This window comes from Cucurbita pepo, chromosome 7 (genome assembly GCF_057944985.1).
Source record: "Cucurbita pepo subsp. pepo isolate OVF chromosome 7, ASM5794498v1, whole genome shotgun sequence".
In the NCBI taxonomy this organism is placed as follows: Eukaryota; Viridiplantae; Streptophyta; class Magnoliopsida; order Cucurbitales; family Cucurbitaceae; genus Cucurbita; species Cucurbita pepo.
Genome location: NC_141804.1, coordinates 1,111,247 through 1,130,426, shown reverse-complemented (window position 1 = coordinate 1,130,426; position 19,180 = coordinate 1,111,247). Strand labels below are relative to the sequence as shown.

Below are 19,180 nucleotides of genomic sequence, written 5' to 3'. Positions count from 1 at the left end.
TAAGTTATTCACTGGAAAAATATGAGAGAATTAATCAAGCATTTAGGCTTCAAGAAACGAATAAAAACACCGGCGCCGGAGATCGCTTCCAACTGCCATCAACCATTCCCAAATGGCTCAGTCTCAGCCTCAGCCGGATCCATCCAATCCCGTCCCTCCAAACCCATCGCACTCCGATAATGCGGATCCAGTCACCGATCACCGCTCCACCGACTCTTCTACCCATCCCAAGCTTAACCCTAGCGACGTTGCTCCGCCGCCGGTGCCGGAGGATTGGACTACCGTCCCCATGGGCTCCCAACCCCAACATCCACATCCGCCTCCACCTCAAACTCAGCCGAACAGCGAGGCTCGTGCTCCGATCTCTGAGGGAAATGCCACTACTCTGCCGAATGATGCGAATCCGTATGTTTCTGCAGCTCCAGCCCAGGGAAATCCTTCTTCTGCTAAGAGTAAGTCAAGTTTTATTGAGTGTTTTGGAATTAATGAAATTCTTGTTCATTGGATGTGCGTGTTTGATGAATGATTAGATACGATGGATTCCGTGAAGGTGATGCTTGTAAGATGGGGAAAGAGGGCTGTTGACGCAACCAAGAAAGCCGAGGATCTTGCTGGGAACATGTGGCAGCACTGTAAGCCCTTCAATTCTTTATCATAATCAACGCGTTCTTACCTTCTCATCACTATTGATAAATTTGAATCTAACTTCAATTGTTTGCCGATTTTGATTGGAACATATGCCATGTCCATTTAAACACAGATCCTTGAAAACCTATGATTCCTCTGCTCATGATCCTGGCAGAAATCATTTCCCAAGAACCATTTCTCTTCTGTTCTTGTATGTATTATGCTTTTCCATTGAATGAGCTGTGTTCTTTTTTTCCTGAAATTGAATTTTGGGCTGTGTTTTATCTGGTACTGTAAGCTATCTCTGCACGTATTCAATTGAAACTAGGGTTCGGGGTAGTGACTGTTGTAAGATGAGTCCCACGTCAGTTAATTAAGGGGCTAATCATGGATTTATAAGTATAAACCTCCAGCTGTGTTTTATCTGGTACTGTAAGCTATCTCTGCACGTATTCAATTGAAACTAGGGTTCGGGGTAGTGACTGTTGTAAGATGAGTCCCACATCAGTTAATTAAGGGGTTGATCATGGATTTATAAGTATAAACCTCCATTGGTACGAGGCCTTTTGGGGAAACCAAAAGCAATGTCACGAGAGCTTATACTCAAAGTGGACAATGTCATACCATTGTGGATGTTCGTGGTTCCTAACAATGACTGGAATAACGTTCTTCATTATTGGTTTTGAAACTTTTTAGCAGCTTCTGTTAACCAGTAATCTAAAAGTCTTGTTTCAAACCAGTGAAAACAGGGCCTAGTTTTACTGAAGCTGCTGTGGGAAGAATTGCTCAGGGGACGAAAGTTCTTGCAGAAGGTGGTTATGAGAAGATCTTCCGGCAAACTTTTGAGAATACACCTGAAGAGAAACTTCATAAGGCATATGCATGCTACTTGTCCACATCTGCCGGTCCTGTGATGGGAACTCTGTACATATCAACGGCTAAAATTGCCTTTTGCAGTGACAGTCCTCTTTCATACAAAGTGAATGAGGAGACCCGATGGTGCCTTTACAAGGTAAAATTGAATTGTTAAAGCTTACTGTTATAGTGATCTTAGGCTGCAGTACGAACCAGCTTTCATAGTTTTATTTTGTTGAATGGATTTGTCCTTTATGGTATCTATGATACTAAAAATTTTGGTTGAACCGATGTCGATTTAAGTGAAGAAGATGAGATGAATGGTGTTGAGAATTGACGGGGAGTCACACGTTGGCTAATTTAGGGAATGATTATTGGGTTTATAAGTAAGGAATACATCTCCGTTGGTATGAGGCCTTTTAGGGAAGTCCGAAGCAAAGCCATGAGAGCTTATGATCAAATAGGACAACATCATATCATTGGCTAATTTAGGGAATGATCATTGGGCTTATAAGTAAGGAACACTTCTCCATTGGTATGAGGCCTTTTAGAGAAGTCCGAAGCAAAGCCATGAGAGCTTATGATCAAATTGACAATATCATATCATTGTGGAGATCCATGATTCCTAACATGGTAGCAAAGTCATGCTCTTATTTTAGTCATGTCAATAGAATCCTCAAGTGTCGAACAAAGAAATTGCTAGCTTTGAAGGTGTAGTCAAAAGCGACTCATATGTAGCCTAGCAATTTCTTTGTTCGTTACTCCAAATATAATTTGATTCTGATCATCTTGGTCAAGAGATTGCCAAGCTGATCGGCAGCTTCATATATACATATTTTTCTTTTCAGGATTTGATGATGCAAGAGTTTCACATACGTTGTGTTCATTTACCAATTGTAGATTATTGCTTTTGTAAGTCTCTATGCAACCGTTGATTTGGAGTTGCACCCTCTTCTTCTATGCTTGGACCATGACCATTACTTGCTCTTGTATTACCCATGTTTTTATGCTTCTTTGAGATCCTACGTCGGTTGGAAATAAGAACAAAACATTTTTTATAAGGATGTGGAAACCTTTCTCCAGCAGACGTGTTTTAGAAACCTTAAGGAGAAGCCCGAAAAGAAAAATCCAAAGAGGATAATATCTACTAGCGGTGAACTTGAACCGTTACAATTTCTATGTCATATCCGTTGTAAAGGCTCTATTAATAAGAAATTGACTGAACGTTCCCTGTCTCTTCTCTGGTTATAATAGGTGATGATCCCGCTACATCACCTTAGAGCAGTGAACCCATCAACAAGCAAAGCGAAACCGCCTGAAAAATTCATACAGGTTATCTCCATTGACAATCATGAATTCTGGTTTTTGGGGTTTGTAAATTATGATGGTGCAGTGAAAATTCTTGAAGAAACCCTACAGCCCAACAGTCCGCGTGCTGCCTAAAACTCATTCTGGAACACATCAACTCTTATCTCGTCACCAACAGTAAGTAAGCATATTGTAGTAAGCCAAGATTTTGATGATATACAAACAACTACTGTAGAAATACAAATTATGAAATACTTGCTAGTACTCTGCTGTCTTTATGGAAAATTGGAAATTGTTTGAACTCTTATACAATTTTGTTGATTGAATTGAATGGTAAATAGTATTGATGATTGAATTCTTCTGGACCTGTGTTGTTCTTCAGTTTGGCTGTTCATTCCTCATTCATTTACATTATGCCATGGTTTTTGTATTAACCATTATCAGTAAATTTTCTTCAATGCTCTTATTAGTTTTTTTTTATTAGGAAAGTAGGTTAGCTTAAGTAAATTTATGTTATGATCATTAAAAGCTTGAGTTTCGTTTTTAAACATTTTGAATTCTTAGACACAATCCAAATCAAAAACTACTTTTATAGCTTTCAAGACGAGGGAATAAAACAAAGCTAGCTCGGTTAAAGCAGAGAGGAGCGAAGCAACTCGATCGAGAGGGGGAGGAGCGAAGCTGCCTTACCTCCTTCAATAAGGTCAGGGAATAGTATATTCTAACTTCATCAAATAATCTATGTTTGAATGAACATGCATCCTATTTGTGAGATATCATGTCAGTTGGAGAGGGGAATGAAGCATTCTTAAGGGTGTGGAAACCTCTCCCTACCAGATGTAGTTTAAAATCTTCGGTTGGAGAGGGGAATGAAGCATTCTTAAAGGTGTAGAAACCCTAGCAGATGTATTTTAAAATCTTGAGGAGAAGCTCAGAAGGAAAAGCTCAAAGAATAATATCTGCTAGCGAGGTTTGGGTTGTTACAAATTGTATCAGAGTTAGACATCGGGCGATGTGCTAGCAAGGAGGCTGAGCCCCAAAGGGGGTAAACATCAAGCAGTGTGCTAGCGTGTGCTAGCGAGGACACTAGGCCTTAAAGGGGGTGGATTGGGAGTCCCACATCATCAGGAGAGGGGAATAAGTACCAACGAGGACGCTGGCCCGAAGGGAGTGGGATTGTGAGATCCTACATTGGAGTGGGGAAGCCCAAACATTCTTTCTAAAGTTATAAACCTCTCCCTACCAGACGTGTTTTAAAACCTTGAGAGAAAGTACAAAGAGAACCAAAGAGTCCTGCTATTTGAAACAAGGGACTGAGACAAAGCTGAATATCGAAGGAATCGAAATAGGGAAGAAAAAGAAGGCAAAGACGTGACAAAAATATCTTAAAATCTGAGCTGTATTGTCAGATAGCAATAAGCAAAGCCAAGCAAATAGGTGTTTTCTTGTTTCAACAAAAAACCCTCACATGTTTTCAATGTTCTTACACCTTAAACCCCCCAAACCAAAAATCATATCAATCTTTCACTTCATTGTCCCCACTCTCCTCTCCCCATTGTTTACAATCCTCCAAATTTCTTCTGAGATCCCGCTGAATTAAAACGTTAGAGATTCGAATCTACACTCTCTCCCGCATGTTGATGACTTAAATCGTCATTCTTGAGAGAAAAAATGAAACCGGTGAGTAGGAGATTATAGGAATTCAAACATGCAACGTTTTGAAGAAGTACACATATTTTAACCACTAAATTATGCCTCGAACCAAAGAGACGAAAGGACGGGCTTTGCATGGTATTATTGGAAACAAAATGTAACCAAGTTTTAGATGACCCAAATTGGGCAATTCCCCGACAAAGAACATAATTATGAAGAACAATAATAAGCCCTAATTTTAGGGTTTCTTCCCCAAACTATGCTTCTTATTGTGCATACATACCTTAAGAATCTGCCGCCGGACTCCGGTTTCCGTACAGAGAAGTTCCACGTCAGCCTCATCTTTTCTTCAGCAACCCACTTCCTCCTCCTTCTCCTCCGCCGCCGCTACTGCCCGGATTTGAAACGTCCTCCTCCTCTCTCTCTGACACCGCTGCCGCCGGCAACGCCAATGGCGGCCTCTGCTGAATTGGGGTCCCGGACAAGTACACGTAAGCAGACGGGTGTGGGGGCCCACGATAAGAACAAAACGGTTGCTGCTGGTAGTAATAGTAATGTCCCTGATCTGAATCGGTTTCTTTCCGGTGAAAATTCCGGTGACAGTTACAGGCGGCGCATTTCAGTGCGTCTATACTCCCTTCCTCTCCCGCTGGCATGAACTCGCCACAACCATCCACCGCGTGCCCGCCGATTCCGATGGCGTGATTCTTCAAACACTCTCTGTATCTAATCCTGTCTCCGCCGCCGCTCTTCCTCGTCGGCGATGGGGGTTCGCCGGAATTGGGCGGAATGGAAGGTGAGTTAGTGAAGGAATGGTAGTGGTGGGCGATGGGCATCTCTTCAATTATTTCATCGTCGAATTCCATTTTCCACAAACCCAAAACAAAAAAGTTAAGAAAGAAGAACGAAAGCGTTTTTCAGCGGAGATTAGATTAAAACAAAAACAATAAATAAAATATATAATTTATAAAGTGAGAAAAGAGAGGATAGGAAAGGTGAATGCCCACAAAAAACGACCTGCCTTTGACGAATGTAGCTTAACATTTTTTGTTTTCTTCAGTAGCTGTCTAAGTCGATATTGTCTGCCTTGACCGTTACATATAATCATCAGTCTCACAACTTTAAAACGGTGCGTTTATAGAGGATGTTTTGTTCGTCTCTCCAAATCAGTGTGAGATCTTACGATCCATCTCTCCTGGTGGCCAACGTCTTCGCTGGTACAATGTCTCGTCTCTGATTATACCATTTGTAACAACTCAAATCCACCGCTAATAGATTTTGTCTACTTTGGCCCGTTACGTATTGTCGTCAGCCAGACGCATTTTAAAATTGTTAGGCTGACTGCGATATTTAACATGCTCAAATAGACCATATCGACTAGTGGTGGCTTAGGCCGTTATAAATTCGACTTTTCGTTATTCTTTTATTTGGACATATATCATGGGCCTTATTTAGCAGGCCCAAGAACCACTACCTCTCAGAGTCGAATTATATCATGGGCCTTATTGAGCAGGCCCATGAACCACCATCTCCTATCAAACCCGAATTATATCATGGGCCTTGTTTATCAGGCCCATGAACCACCACCACCTCTCAGAGCCCAATTATATCATGGGCCTTATTTAGCAGGCCCAAGAACCACCACCTCTCAGAGTCGAATTATATCATGGGCCTTATTTACCAGGCCCATGCCTCCTCCTCTCAGAGCCCAATTATATCATCGGCCTTATTTAGCAGGCCCAAGAACCACCACCTCTCAGAGCCGAATTATATCATGGGCCTTATTTACCAGGCCCATGAACCACCTCCTCCTCTTAGAGCCCAATTATATCATGGGCCTTACTTAGCAGCCCCATGATTCACCACCACCTCTCAGAGCCCAATTATATCATGGGCCTTATTTAGCAGGCCCAAGAACCACCACCTCTCAGAGTCGAATTATATCATGGGCCTTATTTACCAGGCCCATGAACCACCTCCTCCTCTCAGAGCCCAATTATATCATGGGCCTTATTTAGCAGGCTCACGAACCACCACCACCTCTCGAAGCCAATTATATCATGGGCCTCATTTAGCAGGCCCACGAAACACCACCACCTCTAAAGCCCAATTATTTTCTGGGACTTATTTAGCAGGCCCACGAACCACCACATCCTCTCAAAGCCCAATTATATCATGAGCCTTATTTTACAGCCCATTAACACCACCTCCTCTCAAAAGCCCAATTATATCATGGGCCTTATTTACACGGCCCATGAACCACCACCTCCTCTCAAAGCCCAATTATATCATGGGCCATATTTAGCAGGACCATTAACCACCACCTCTCTCAAAGCCCAATTATATTATGGGCCTTTTTTATTTGCACGTGGCTTTTTATATATATATATATAGATATATATATATACATACATATACTATTTTTTCTGGGAAGCCATTGGCAGATTATCAAACCCAGAAAAAAAGGTGAAGAATAATCATTCATGGCAGCTCTGTAAAAGTGCAAAACATCCATCATTCTTCCTCTTCTTCTTTTTGTTTTTGTTTTATCAAAAGAAAACAAAGCGTTTAATTAGTATTTTAATATACCTCCCCACATGCAGATTTTAAATTACAACAAAAAGAAAAAGAAAAAAAAACCATTAAAATATTAATCTATTTCATTAATTTCAGATTCCCAAAAAATAAATTAAAAAAACAAAACCCATTTCAGTTTTCATCCCTACTTTTGGAACAATGGTTTTCCAAGCATTTTTTCCTCAGATTTACCATCAAATTCTATCCTCAATTTCGACATTTCAATTTCCACCGCCGCCGCCCTCCGATTTAATTCCACAAATTTTGGATTCTCCGCCGCCGCCCTCCGATTTAATTCCACAAATTTTGGATTCTCCGCCGCCGCCCTCCGATTTAATTCCACAAATTTTGGATTCTCCGCCACCCCCACCGACCTCGATTTGCTCAGTTTCAATGTCGGCATTTTCACTGCAACTCCCCCATGCCTCCGCCGGCCACCCAACGAAGAGTAATAGTTATCGCCCATATTCGAATTAGTTTCTCCCCATTTCACATCGTTCATCGAACCCATTGATCTCGATCTAATCACACGTCTCTGGCTCGAACCAATCGTCTTAATTTTATACTCTGTACTCGAAACACTGGATACTTTCCGGTTCCGCCGGCTTCCGATTCGAGTAGCCCTCACCGGCTCATCGTTACCGTCCGGTTCATCCCAATTCAAAATCAACGGCTGAAGATTCTCCACGTGTCGTTCCTTCCGTCTTAGATTCCTCCACATCGGCCGTACGTTCACCTTCTTCTTTGCTACCGTCAAGCACTCCACCACCTCCGCCATATCCGGCCGCTTCTGCACGGTGGACCGTACACACCTCGCCGCCAGAATCGCCATACACCGAAGCACCGCCGGGTCGAATGGCAAGCCGATACGTGGGTCACACAACCCATCGAAGTCGCCGTGTTTAATCATCGGCACCGCCCAGTCCACTACCGACGGCGGACTATGGTCAACGTCGATAGCATTCCGGCCAGTAATGATTTCCAAAAGCAAAATCCCAAAACTAAAAACGTCGCTCTTCACGCTCAAATCCGCCGGCGCGAGATACCCGGGATCGAGATAACCCAACGTGCCAGCAGGGGGCGTACATCTCACGCGCACATCCTCCACGTGTCCTCTTAACGCCAAACCAAAGTCCCCAAGCCGCGCGTTAAAGTTACCGTCAATCAAAACGTTAGACGACTTAATATCTCTGTGAATAACCGGCGGATTCGACGCGTGAAGATCCCTCACCGCCTTCGCGACTTGCAACGCGAACCGGACACGTCTGGTCCAACCGGGCGGTCGGGAAGATCGCGAGTGGAGCAGATCGTAAAGAGACCCATTAGGCATAAACTCAACGACGATCAATTTCTCAGTGGAATCGGCATAAAACCCAATAAGATTAACGATTCTCTGGTTTCGAATCGTTGAGAGAATCTCAATTTCGTTTTCCGCCGGAGTATTTCCGGCGAATTGGCAAGAGCTATGGCATCTATAATGGTGGAAATTAGAAGATGGGTTTGTGGATTTGGTTCGTTTGACGGCGGCGACGAGCTTTCCGGCGTCGAGGACGGCCTTGTAGACGCTGCCGTGGCTGCCTTTGCCCAAGAAACAGTCGGCGGAGAAGCCATTAGTGGAGGAAACAAGCTCGGAATAGCGAAAATGGCGGATTTCAAAAGGCTTATTCCGTTTGCAATTGAGATCGCCGCCGCAAGTGGCTATGGCAGAGTCTGCAGAACAGATAGAAAAGAAATCCATTGAAAGGGAAGGGAATGGGAAGAACAAAGGGGGGGAAATTAATTAAATCCCAATAATTCAATTTTAAAAATTTTAAAAAATAAAAATAAATTAATATTTCATCGTTGTAATAATCAGCCTTTTCTGCATGCAAAATCGTGCAGCTTCGACTTTTTCCTCTTCATTTTTTAATTTTATTTATTTATTATTATTATTTATTTATCAATTTCCCGGCTTCCCCATTTCAATTTTGGGTCCACGCTTTATTTCCAAAACAAAATAATAATAATAATAATAAATAATAATAATAATAATAAAGAGATCATTATTTATTACTGGTTGAGAAAATAAATACAAAATAATTAAAAAATCATTTTTTTTATTTAATTTTTAATTTTATTTGGGGGAATTTTTTGGTTGGCGCAATTACTGAAAAATTGGGACTGTATTTATGGCAACTTTAGTAGCAAGTTTTAGTTGAAATATGCATTAAATGTTACCATGGGAAACACGACGTCGTTTCGATCTTGCGGTGATAAGAAAATAAAATATTAATTATTATTATTGCAAATCAATTAATTCCGTAGGAAAATAAATGGAAATGAGTTCATTTTCTCTTTAATTAATTAATTAACGAATTTTCAAACTAATTTTGAATTAATAAATACATAAATAAATAAATAAATAAAATTTAAATATTGGGAAGAGTGGGTTTCCTTTACTGACAATTCATTAATGGTGGTGCTCTAAGTGGGTCCATTATATTTGACTAAATATATTTAAAATTTTCTACTTTATTTCCACCGAAACCCAAAAGAAAATTAAAAATAAATAAAAAAAAACAATTATTTTTATTTATTTATTTTGTGGGCCCTGAATGGAGAAAGTTCTGGTATTGGGCTTGAAGGAGGTCTGGCCCATTGGGCTTACTGATGGGCCTACTTCCAATTCTATAATCAGTTTGTCTACTTTTGAAATTATATATATATATATATGTGAGAAAGCAAAAGGAATAAAAAGGATATGATGGGATTATTATATATAAAAAAAGAAAAAAGAAAAAGAAAACAGCTCATTGACATCCAAGTTATGATAACAAAGATTAGGTTCGATCCTCAGTTGAGGTGAAATGGAGTGACTTTATGCCATAATTTAATTTATGATTGCCTACCACAAAATCATTAAAATATGGTAGATTGCCTCAATTTTATTCTTCTATATTTAAAATTTTTGTAATTTTTGTAAATGGAGGGATGAGTTGCCATAGTAAGTAATCACAATAGACTCTAAGACGGTCTTCGACTAATCTCAATGTCCTTCAACCGATCAAAAATGGTGCATTTAGGGCGAGTAGATATTGTCCGCTTTGGCTTGTTATGTGCGCAAGTAAATATTGTCCGCTTTAACTTGTTACGTATCGTCCTTTAACCTCACGGTTTTCAAATGCGTCTTTTAATAACAGGTTTTCACTGCTAGCCCACTGTCAGCCTCACGATTTTTTGTGATGGTCCCAAGTCCACCGCTAGTATATACTGTTCGATTTCGCCCGTTACGTATCGTCGTTCAACCTCACGGTATTAAAATGCGTCTACTAAGGAGAGGTTTCTACTGCTAGCCCATGATTAGTCTCACGGTTTTTTGTAATTGTCCAAGCCCACTACTAGTAGATATTATTCGTTTCGGCCCGTTACGTTTCGTCATCAGTTTCATAATTTTTAAACGTGTCTACAGATAAGAGATTTCCACCATTAGCCGACCGTCAGCATCCTGATTTTTTGTAACGTTTCAAGCCCACCTCTTGTAGATATTGTCTGCCAAACGCATTTTAAAACTATGAGATTGACAGTAACAAGTCAAAGTAGACAATATTTGTTAGTAGTGTGGTTAGATTAACATTTAGTAACCTATTAGATATAAATTTGAATCTAATTGAAAATAAATTTAATCAAATTTTAAAAAAATTAAACATATTGAATATCTATCATATTAGATATTTTTAAGGAATTTAAAATTTTATTTGACCTAATTTGTATAGACTAAATATATAATTTATCTTAATTATTACGATATTAGTAAAAAAAAGAAAAATTATGATTGTGAAGATGGAAGAACATGATTGGTCTGTCACAAATATGATATGTCGTATTATCCTTCCTTCATCTTTCTACTTCTTTTATGACATCATTATCAACATATAATTTAGTGACCTATTTTCTACATATTTATCGTTTGAGAAAAAAAGAAAAAAAAAAGAAAAAAAAAAAAAAGAACATCGCTAAAATGCTCTTCCACTCATCCAAGAAGCTTCTGGATTCCCTGCTCTGTTCCACCAACGATTGAAATCATCTGTGTGTTTGGTTTATGCAAGAAACAAAATTCAGCTGGAAACCTCGTCAAGAAGTTTGTACCTTCTCACCTTGTTCCGGAAAATCACCGGCCGTTGGATTCCACTCCGGTGAGAAATCTCCTCCGATCTCGTCCGCCGGAGATTCTCCTCCACGGCGATCGGTTTTCTACGAGGCGGCGGCGGCGGCGGCGGTGGTTGTGGACGTTCAGAAGCTTCCGGCGACCTCTGTTTTTTGATGGGTCTGGTTTGTAGGGGTAGAAAAGTGCGAATTTGATCCTTGTTTCGGGGGGTTTTGATCGAGGAGTGATCATCTCGAGTGGTTAAGGAAGAAGAATTGGAAGAATTTGGGGATTTGGCTTTGGATTCCTCCTTTTGAGTTAGACACCAATTGCATATTCTGTAACAATCGGCTTTTGGGTACAAATTGCTACAGTACCTGAGAAGAACAGCAAGAACAAGAAATGGGTATTAAAATCATGAACCCAATTAAGAACAAACACAAAGAATTTGAAGGAAATTGCCTGTGTTGGGATCTGAATTGGCAGATTTTGCACCGGAAAAGCTCGTCGGAGAAGCCGAAATCTCCGCACATGCAGCACTCTGGTTCCGACGGCGAACTGGCGGGTGCTGCTCCGGTTGATGTCATCTAGAGAGAGAAAACAGGGGAGAGAGAATTGGGAAGCTTTGCTGATGATGATGAATGAATGAAGGAGTTTGAGGGTTAGAGGCAAATGGGAGTACCAACAAAGCGTGTTTCTGTGGGTGACTTTATATATGGTATGCCATCCTCATTTTATATTAATTTCCATTTATAAAATAAATAAATAAATAATAGTAAATTTGAGTTCCACGGTCAACAAGTCCTTTTTATTATTATTATTACTTTTTTTTTTTTTTTTTTTTTTTAGAGTGGAGAAAAAGAAAGAAGAAAATTCTATTGAAATTGTGAAGAGGTTGGGTCAATGACTCTTGTCTTCTAATATATAAAATAAAAACCACTCTTCAATTAAGGCATGATTATCTCTTTTTTTTTTCTTTTTTTTTTTTTTTTAATTGTGATGTTGCACGTTAGTGAAGAGAACAAACCACCATTTATAAGGGTGTGGAAACCTTCCCCCAGGAGACGGTTTGCCTTGAGGGGAAGCCGGAGAAGAAAAACCCGAAGAGGACAATATCTGCTAGCAGTGGATCTGGATTGTTACAAATGATATCAGAGTCAGGTTCTGGACGATGTGTCAGTCTTCTCGCTGTTCCCTGAAGGGGGTAGACATGAGGCGGTGTGCCAGTAAAGACGCTGGCCCCAAAGGGGGTGGATTTGGGGGCAGTCCCACATCGATTGGAGGAAGGAAAGAGTGTTAGCGAGGACACTGGGCCCCTAAGGGGGATAGATTGCGATGTCCCACATTGGTTGGGGAGGAGAACAAACCACCGTTTATAAGGGTGAAGGGTGTGGAAATCTTCCCCTAGCAGACACGTTTAAAGACTTGAGGGGAAGCCCGAAAGCGGTGGATCTGGATCGTTAGATTAATTATCTATTTTTTATATATATTTAGTATATGATAGTTTGATAATTATTGAACTAAAAAAAATTAAATTAAAAAAAAAAAAAACAAAACTTAGGGTATCCATTATTTTTGAATGTATTTATATTTCTGATTTATTAAAAAGAGTAAAGTTTTGGTTTGAATTATTGGAATTAAATTTGTTTTAATGTTTATCTTAAATGACGTAAATGGAAAGTATATGAATTGGCATTATGATGTTCACCATAATAAGAATTCCAATATATCTGAATTGAAAGAGACAAAATAAGAAGGAACATTAAATGTTTAACCTAATTCAAATATGTTTTAGAGTTTCAATAAATTTCCTTCTTAACGTACAAAAGAGATAAATTCTAATGGGTCATAGTTTAAACGATTTAATGACATCGGAATGAGTCAACAATATAATTAATTCCAATCAAAATGTATTATTTTACACTAATTAATGGCATGGTTCGAAATTTAATCCCTTGTGTCCTAATATTTAAATCTTTAAGGACCGAGTTGCATATTTGACTAATTAAGGGGTTGATCATAAGGAGTTTATAAATAAAGAATACATCTCAATTGGTATTTGGTCTTTTAGGAAATATGGGAGTGATGTCCAAAATAGATAATATCATACCATTGTGGAGGTCCGAATATATGAGACATTTGGAGGAAACCAACAAAGTAGACAATATCATATCATCGTAGAGATACGTAATTCTTAACAAAACCTCAATATATGAGGCATGAGAGCCTATGGTCAAAGTAGACAATATCATACTATTGTGGAGATGCGTAATTCCTAACCGAACCTCAATATATGAGTCAATTGAAGAAAACTAAAAGTGATGAGAGCCATATGCTCAAAATGGACCAATAACGTACCATTATAGAGATTTGTGGTTCCTAACCGAACCTTGATTACGAGGCATTTAGGAAAAACCTAAAACAAAGTCGCAAGATCCTATAATCAAAAGTAGATAATATCATATCATTAAAATAACCCATAAAGCACACCAACAAAATTTACAAAAGAAATAAAATAAGAAAAGGAAGGGTAATTTGAGATTCCATAATTTTGACATAAAAGGAAGAATACTAACCCATAAAGCATGGCGTATCATCAGCAAAGATGACGTTTTGATCAAATCTCACACGCGTGCCACATCTTGCACACAATCAGAGATGCCATTATCCCCTCTCTTTCCTTAATAATGCACAAACACGCTGCCCCTCATGCTGGCCCCGCCTCCCATCTTTCAACAGGACACATCATAATCATCATCATCTCTTGTTCTTTTCTCCCTCTCTCCTCGCTACACTTGCAGCCAAAAGGAAAGATCAGCAAACACATCGCTCTCATGACCATAAATGCTTGCATGCGACGCTACTACACACGCATAAAGACACCAACCCAAAACTAACTCGATCCCTCAACAATAATCATAACTCAAGACCAAACCCATGTAGATGCTGTTCTTCTCCTTTTCACATTGCAAGAAAGTCCCAGAAAGTGGAAGCTTTGACAGCTTGATTACCTGCAAATTTAAGGCACAAGAGGAGGAGAAAGGAGTGTAGGGTAGGCGGGCTTAGTAAACAAGGGCGTGCACTTCTTTACTTGGGACCTTCTTTTGAACCCCACCACCAGTAATCGCGAACCATTCCACTTGTTCAGGTGGGGATGGGGGTGTTCCCCCTCTTTTAATAACAAGACTAGACTAATCATTCTTCTCCACTTTTAAAGACATCTTACCATTGCCACTACCAGCACTACACCCACTTTCGTTGCTGATTTCTAATCATTGGAGAACGGCTTCAGAATTGTTCAGACTTCCCACCAACGATGATATCCAGCATACCTCAAATCTACCTGAAAATCAATCAACCATGCCATTTGCATGACGTTTCCCAACTTATTCACCATGGTCCACCATTGTTTTCTGATCACAAACTAAAACATGTAAACATATAGAGAAATACTGAAAGCATCATCAACAAGCCCAAATGCCGCCTCAGCTTTGAGCCTTAAGAGATGTCAAGTACTGAATTGCCTCGTCTAGTACAACGATGGCCTCTTTGCCTTTCCCGCCCGGAATTAAACTCTGGAGAATCCCTACAGTTTCACGTATTTTCTCCTTTTTCCTCTTTTTGTTGACCTGTGAGGAATCCACATCCTGCATATCCCGGCTCCCTTCATTTCCACAACTAGATTCTGCATCGTTCTCGTACTCGGGGGATCTTCGAGTCATCAGTGAACTTGCAGTGTCTGTTAGCGATGTTATATCATAACATCCGTCAATTTTACGCTTCTTAGTCGAACCTGCAGAGCTAGCAACTTCTTCGTTATTTTGCTCACATGGATAATGTTTATCTTTAGTTGTCATTGCGCTTGGTGAATGGCCAGTGCTAGTAACTTCATCGTCCTCGTCGAATTCACATTCATCGTCTGAATAGAGGAGAGCATTGAGTTCTTCTGTGTCTTCTTGCATCTCACTCTGGTCGAATGTTTCATGATCGTAAGCAAAATCGTTTGACAAAACTTGTTTTGAGTCGTAAACGAAGTCTCGTTTATTTCCAATATCTTCTCCATTAAGTTGACAAGCAGCATTAGGTTGTGGACTCCATGAAGTAAGTAGCTGGAGAGGACCACCACCTCCTGAACATAAAACCAAAGTTGTTTTATCTGCAGACTGATCAACGACAAGAAATCCCTTCTGCTGAGTTCCAGAGCCAGAAAGTGGTGCCACAGCCTCCTTGGAAAGTCCATTGAATGGAACCGCTAGATTGTCAGTGTAAATAGGACCCTTCACAGGTAAAAAGGCTTGCTGTGAAGGTCCCAAGCAATGAAACCAATTACACGGTTCATTTACTGGGCCTACCTGCAACCGAGGGACCTTATATTCGTTGTTGACTGAAAAGGTTTCGTTCTTCATGACCATATTGTTGCCAATACTTAATGCAGTGGGATTAGGTTGACCCATGGTCGGCACAATACCGAAAGAATTTAGCAGAGATGGATGCCAATCGGAAAGAAACTCAGTGGGATGTCCAGCTTCCCAAGCTTCCCCCATCCAATCAAAACAATTTACCTAAACGAGATCAATAACAACAGCTAAATATCTGGAAGAACAGAGCATGCCAGAAATTGAAGCAGAGAGAACGAGCAACACATACCAGAAATAGGGTGTAGAAAACTAGTGATTGCAGTTTCCGTATCTCTCAGGATGAACACAAATAAGAAAATAAGCCACCTTAATATGAACGCAAAACTATAGAATCTATCTACGTGACTGGTTTCAGCAAATGACGAAAGTACTCAGCCTGGAAAAAGTATAAAAATGGGCATGAGTTCATATACAATCATGTTTTTTCATCAAGAAAGAAATGGTATATTAATAACAGCCACTCAAAATCTTATCGGTTATAAAGATGGCATTAAAGGCATTGATTACGAACCTGACAATCCTGGAGAGGTTGAAAGCATGCGATGACTCTAACGATTATGGTGGCAGTTCCAGCAATCCCATTTTCGTGTTTTAATGCTCGAAATCTTGTTTTTGTAGCCGCTTGGCACACCATAACTACAACCCTAGCCCTTGAGTATGGTAATTGTCCAGAGAGGAATAAATAACAGTCTCCGTATTTCGCAAACAAAAAAGATACGCCCACTAAGACCGAATGAGATTCTCAGCTAACTAAACAAAGCAGTAAAGCACCTTCTTCGCGCGCACTTGAATAAAAGAAGACTGAAAATGGAAGTAGGAAAACTAAACCTAATTTCTCAAAGAAAACGAAGGTCAAGAGAAACAGATCAAAAATTTCAACTAATCTGGAGGACATAACATGGAACGACGACGAAAAAACTGGATCCCATGGATGATAACTGTTGAAGAATATGAAGAGGGAGAAAGGAAGATCGATCGCTTCGATCGGAGAAAAATTACAGAATAACTTTACAGTATAAATTCAACGAAATGACTTTGCGAAAAACATCAACTGATAGACTCAGACACCACCGCATGCTGTTCCACCCTTATCCACAAACAGATCTCCAAAAATTCACTCCGTCAACGAAAACTCAAAACTCCTGCAAATTTCAGTTCAATTACCATTATTAACACTTCTCCTACTGAATGAAAATGAGATTCATGTCATATCTAAACACAAAAAACAGAGAAAAATACGCCAGATTAGCCACACGAGAAACAGAATATCACATCATCTCCATAATTGAAACCAATGCAACTCCGACGATTATCTACACACACACACACACACACACACACACACACACACACACACACACACACACACACAACCAAATCAGAACAACAGAGAAAAACGAAAAGGTGTAAACAGAGGACGCATGTGACCGTATAGCAATTAAAGTCAACCTGACCTTTCAAAAACCAGAGAGCGTTATTAAGAGAAAAAAGTGTAGAAGCAAGTACAGCAGTAGAGAAGATTCATTAACCAGTAGCAGATGAAAGAGAACAAGAACAAGAAGATAAGAAAATCACGTTTCCAGTTCGAGAAGTAGGCAACCAGAGATGAAATCCAATGCGGAAGCTCAAAACAACAGAGTTGAAGAAGGCAGATTACAGTACAGAACCGGCGAGGAAGGAAAAAAACAAGAAAGAAAAAGAAAGATAGAGAGAAAATCACTTACAGAAAGGAGAGGGAAAAGGAAATCCCCTGAAGAAGCGTCGAAAGAGAGAAGGACGACGGTGTCTGAGCTGAGAGATTTCACAGATCGTACAGAGTACTGAAAGAGCGTCACGGAGAAAGAGGAAGAAGAAACAATGAATACGGTCAAAGTCTAAACTTGTGAATTGCACGGATCCTGTAATTATATATAGAATTCATTTTCACAAATAAATTCCCTCCAATTAAATCAAAATAATAATAAATAAATAAAAGAGGCCCCGCTCGTACGTGCGCCACGCGCGCACGCTGTGTATAAGTGTGCAATGTGGAACCTCTAAAAATTAGCTACATTTCATTTTTGAAGAAAAAATGTTAAATTACAAATTTACCCATCTATCCACCCCTCTTCGGGCCTAGCCCTTCTCTAATATATGTACTTCCATACTTGCTGGCACATCGCCCGTTGTCTGACTCTAATACCATTTGTAACAATTCAAGTCCACAACGAGTAGATATTGTTCTCTTTGAGTTTTCCTTCAAGGTTTTTAAAACGTGTCTACCCGGGAGAGTTTTACATATCCTTATAAAAAAAAATATTTTGCATGCGATCTCACATTAAAAATGTCTAATAAAATTTTTAATGTATTTTAAAATATTAAATATTTTAAATTAGTTTATTTATTATATATGAAAATTGAAATTTATGCATAATTTGAAAATAAAATAGATATATTTTCTCACCAATAAAGGGAAGGCTGGAATCCCATGTTTTGCATTAACACTATAATCATATCTACCTTGACCGTTCAACCCTTGGATTCTAGGCCCCACCCGTGAATCTCTATACCAATCATGTGTTTTTCCCATTTTGTTGCCGGTGATCGCAACTTCCTTACCTAATTAAAAGGGCAATAAGGTCTTTTACCACCATCAATGTTGTGGGAGAAACGTGACCACGTTGCAGGAGAATGTTTTGAAGTGTCGAATTTGGGTTCTGAACACTCGGCAGGGTATTTGAAAGCCACAACTTCCTTACCTGATTAAAAGGGCAATAAGGTCTTTTACCGCCATCAATGTCCAGAGAGAAACGTGACCATGTTGCAGGGGAATGTTTTGAAGTGTCGAATTTAGATTATGAATCCTGGGTTAGAAACATAAAGTCATCTAAACATAAATTAATTAATCAAAATTAAACGGGATTATCGTATTGATGACAAAACATGCTGAAAGAACTCATGTTGGTCTGTATGGATAGTCTTCACTGTTAAGAAGCGAGGAGTGGGTAATGTGACGAGATGGGAATATAAAGTCATCTAAACATAGATTAATTAATTGAAATTAGACGAGATTATCGTATTAATAATTTAAATCGTTACGAATTAACTTTATAGAAAGCGATAATTAAATTATGGGAAAAGGGAAATATAAAGAGTGGAGTATGGAGGAAGGGAAGGGCAGGGCATAGTGGAGGGACATTAATTAAAACATAAAGGGATAAGAGATTTTGGAGGGGAGATTCTGGTGTGCCCTAAATGTGTATCAATTTAAGTAACGAGGAAATATTATTAAATTATAAAGCTAATATTTTTAAATTGTTTATAAGGTTCACGGCCCTTTGTTTGGGGCTAAGGGAACAGTAAGGACACTCGCCAAATGCCCAAACTACCCTTTTGGAGGGCACCAAATCATCTATTTTTTTGTACTCAAATGCCCTTCAAAAAGAAAAGGAAAATGACAGCTCGCCTGCCCTTTAACCTCTTTCTCTTGGGTTATTTTCTCATCATTTTGTGTCGTGCAAAAAGACGTTAGAGATATTTCTACGTTTATGCCATATATGGTCCAATCTGTCGTACCAAACTGAACGAACTGATATCATATCTAAACGAGAACGATCTGTTGATTAAGAAAAACTTAAAA

At 39.5% G+C, this 19,180-nt stretch overlaps 5 protein-coding genes across 10 annotated transcripts; 1 reads left to right on the top strand and 4 right to left on the bottom strand.

The window, feature by feature from the left end:
* Positions 1-19: 19 nt before the first annotated feature.
* Positions 20-4,424, top strand: LOC111798041 (GEM-like protein 1). 2 transcript variants are annotated; one of them, XM_087125596.1, is made up of 5 exons: positions 20-452; positions 531-632; positions 1,368-1,639; positions 2,737-2,967; positions 3,386-4,424. In XM_087125596.1, the coding sequence occupies exons 1-4, from the start codon at positions 113-115 to the stop codon at positions 2,923-2,925; spliced, it is 903 nt and encodes a 300-aa protein (XP_086981722.1). In that variant the 5' UTR covers positions 20-112; the 3' UTR covers positions 2,926-2,967; positions 3,386-4,424. The 2 variants fall into 2 exon arrangements, with proteins under 2 accessions (XP_086981722.1, XP_023536761.2); XM_023680993.2 differs by lacking the exon at positions 3,386-4,424 and having other exon boundaries at positions 2,737-3,155.
* A 101-nt stretch (positions 4,425-4,525) lies between these two features.
* On the bottom strand, positions 4,526-5,395 carry LOC111798042 (zinc-finger homeodomain protein 2). Its single transcript, XM_023680994.2, is given in 2 exon segments — positions 4,526-4,787; positions 4,789-5,395. Coding segments are annotated over 2 exon segments (627 nt in total). The 5' UTR covers positions 5,310-5,395; the 3' UTR covers positions 4,526-4,681.
* A 1,685-nt stretch (positions 5,396-7,080) lies between these two features.
* LOC111798040 (Protein kinase superfamily protein) lies at positions 7,081-8,883 on the bottom strand. The gene has a single exon (XM_023680991.2). It carries the CDS (start codon positions 8,756-8,758, stop codon positions 7,166-7,168), a length of 1,593 nt encoding a protein of 530 aa, XP_023536759.2. The 5' UTR covers positions 8,759-8,883; the 3' UTR covers positions 7,081-7,165.
* A 1,976-nt stretch (positions 8,884-10,859) lies between these two features.
* Positions 10,860-11,807, bottom strand: LOC111798664 (uncharacterized). The gene is made up of 2 exons (XM_023681952.2): positions 11,606-11,807; positions 10,860-11,520 (listed from the first exon to the last, which is right to left on the bottom strand). The coding sequence occupies exons 1-2, from the start codon at positions 11,728-11,730 to the stop codon at positions 11,115-11,117; spliced, it is 531 nt and encodes a 176-aa protein (XP_023537720.1). The 5' UTR covers positions 11,731-11,807; the 3' UTR covers positions 10,860-11,114.
* A 1,489-nt stretch (positions 11,808-13,296) lies between these two features.
* On the bottom strand, positions 13,297-17,448 carry LOC111798589 (transcription factor bHLH143-like). Of its 5 annotated transcripts, none has more exons than XR_015421684.1 (5): positions 17,286-17,448; positions 16,073-16,703; positions 15,791-15,937; positions 13,720-15,705; positions 13,297-13,580 (listed from the first exon to the last, which is right to left on the bottom strand). XR_015421684.1 is itself a non-coding variant. In XM_023681833.2 (4 exons), exon 4 carries the CDS (start codon positions 15,685-15,687, stop codon positions 14,629-14,631), a length of 1,059 nt encoding a protein of 352 aa, XP_023537601.2. In that variant the 5' UTR covers positions 15,688-15,705; positions 15,791-15,937; positions 16,073-16,703; positions 17,286-17,448; the 3' UTR covers positions 13,590-14,628. The 5 variants fall into 5 exon arrangements, 2 of the variants coding, with proteins under 2 accessions (XP_023537601.2, XP_086981675.1); XR_015421685.1 differs by having other exon boundaries at positions 13,297-13,559; XR_002815724.2 differs by lacking the exon at positions 13,297-13,580 and having other exon boundaries at positions 13,590-13,932; positions 14,155-15,705.
* Positions 17,449-19,180: the final 1,732 nt, after the last annotated feature.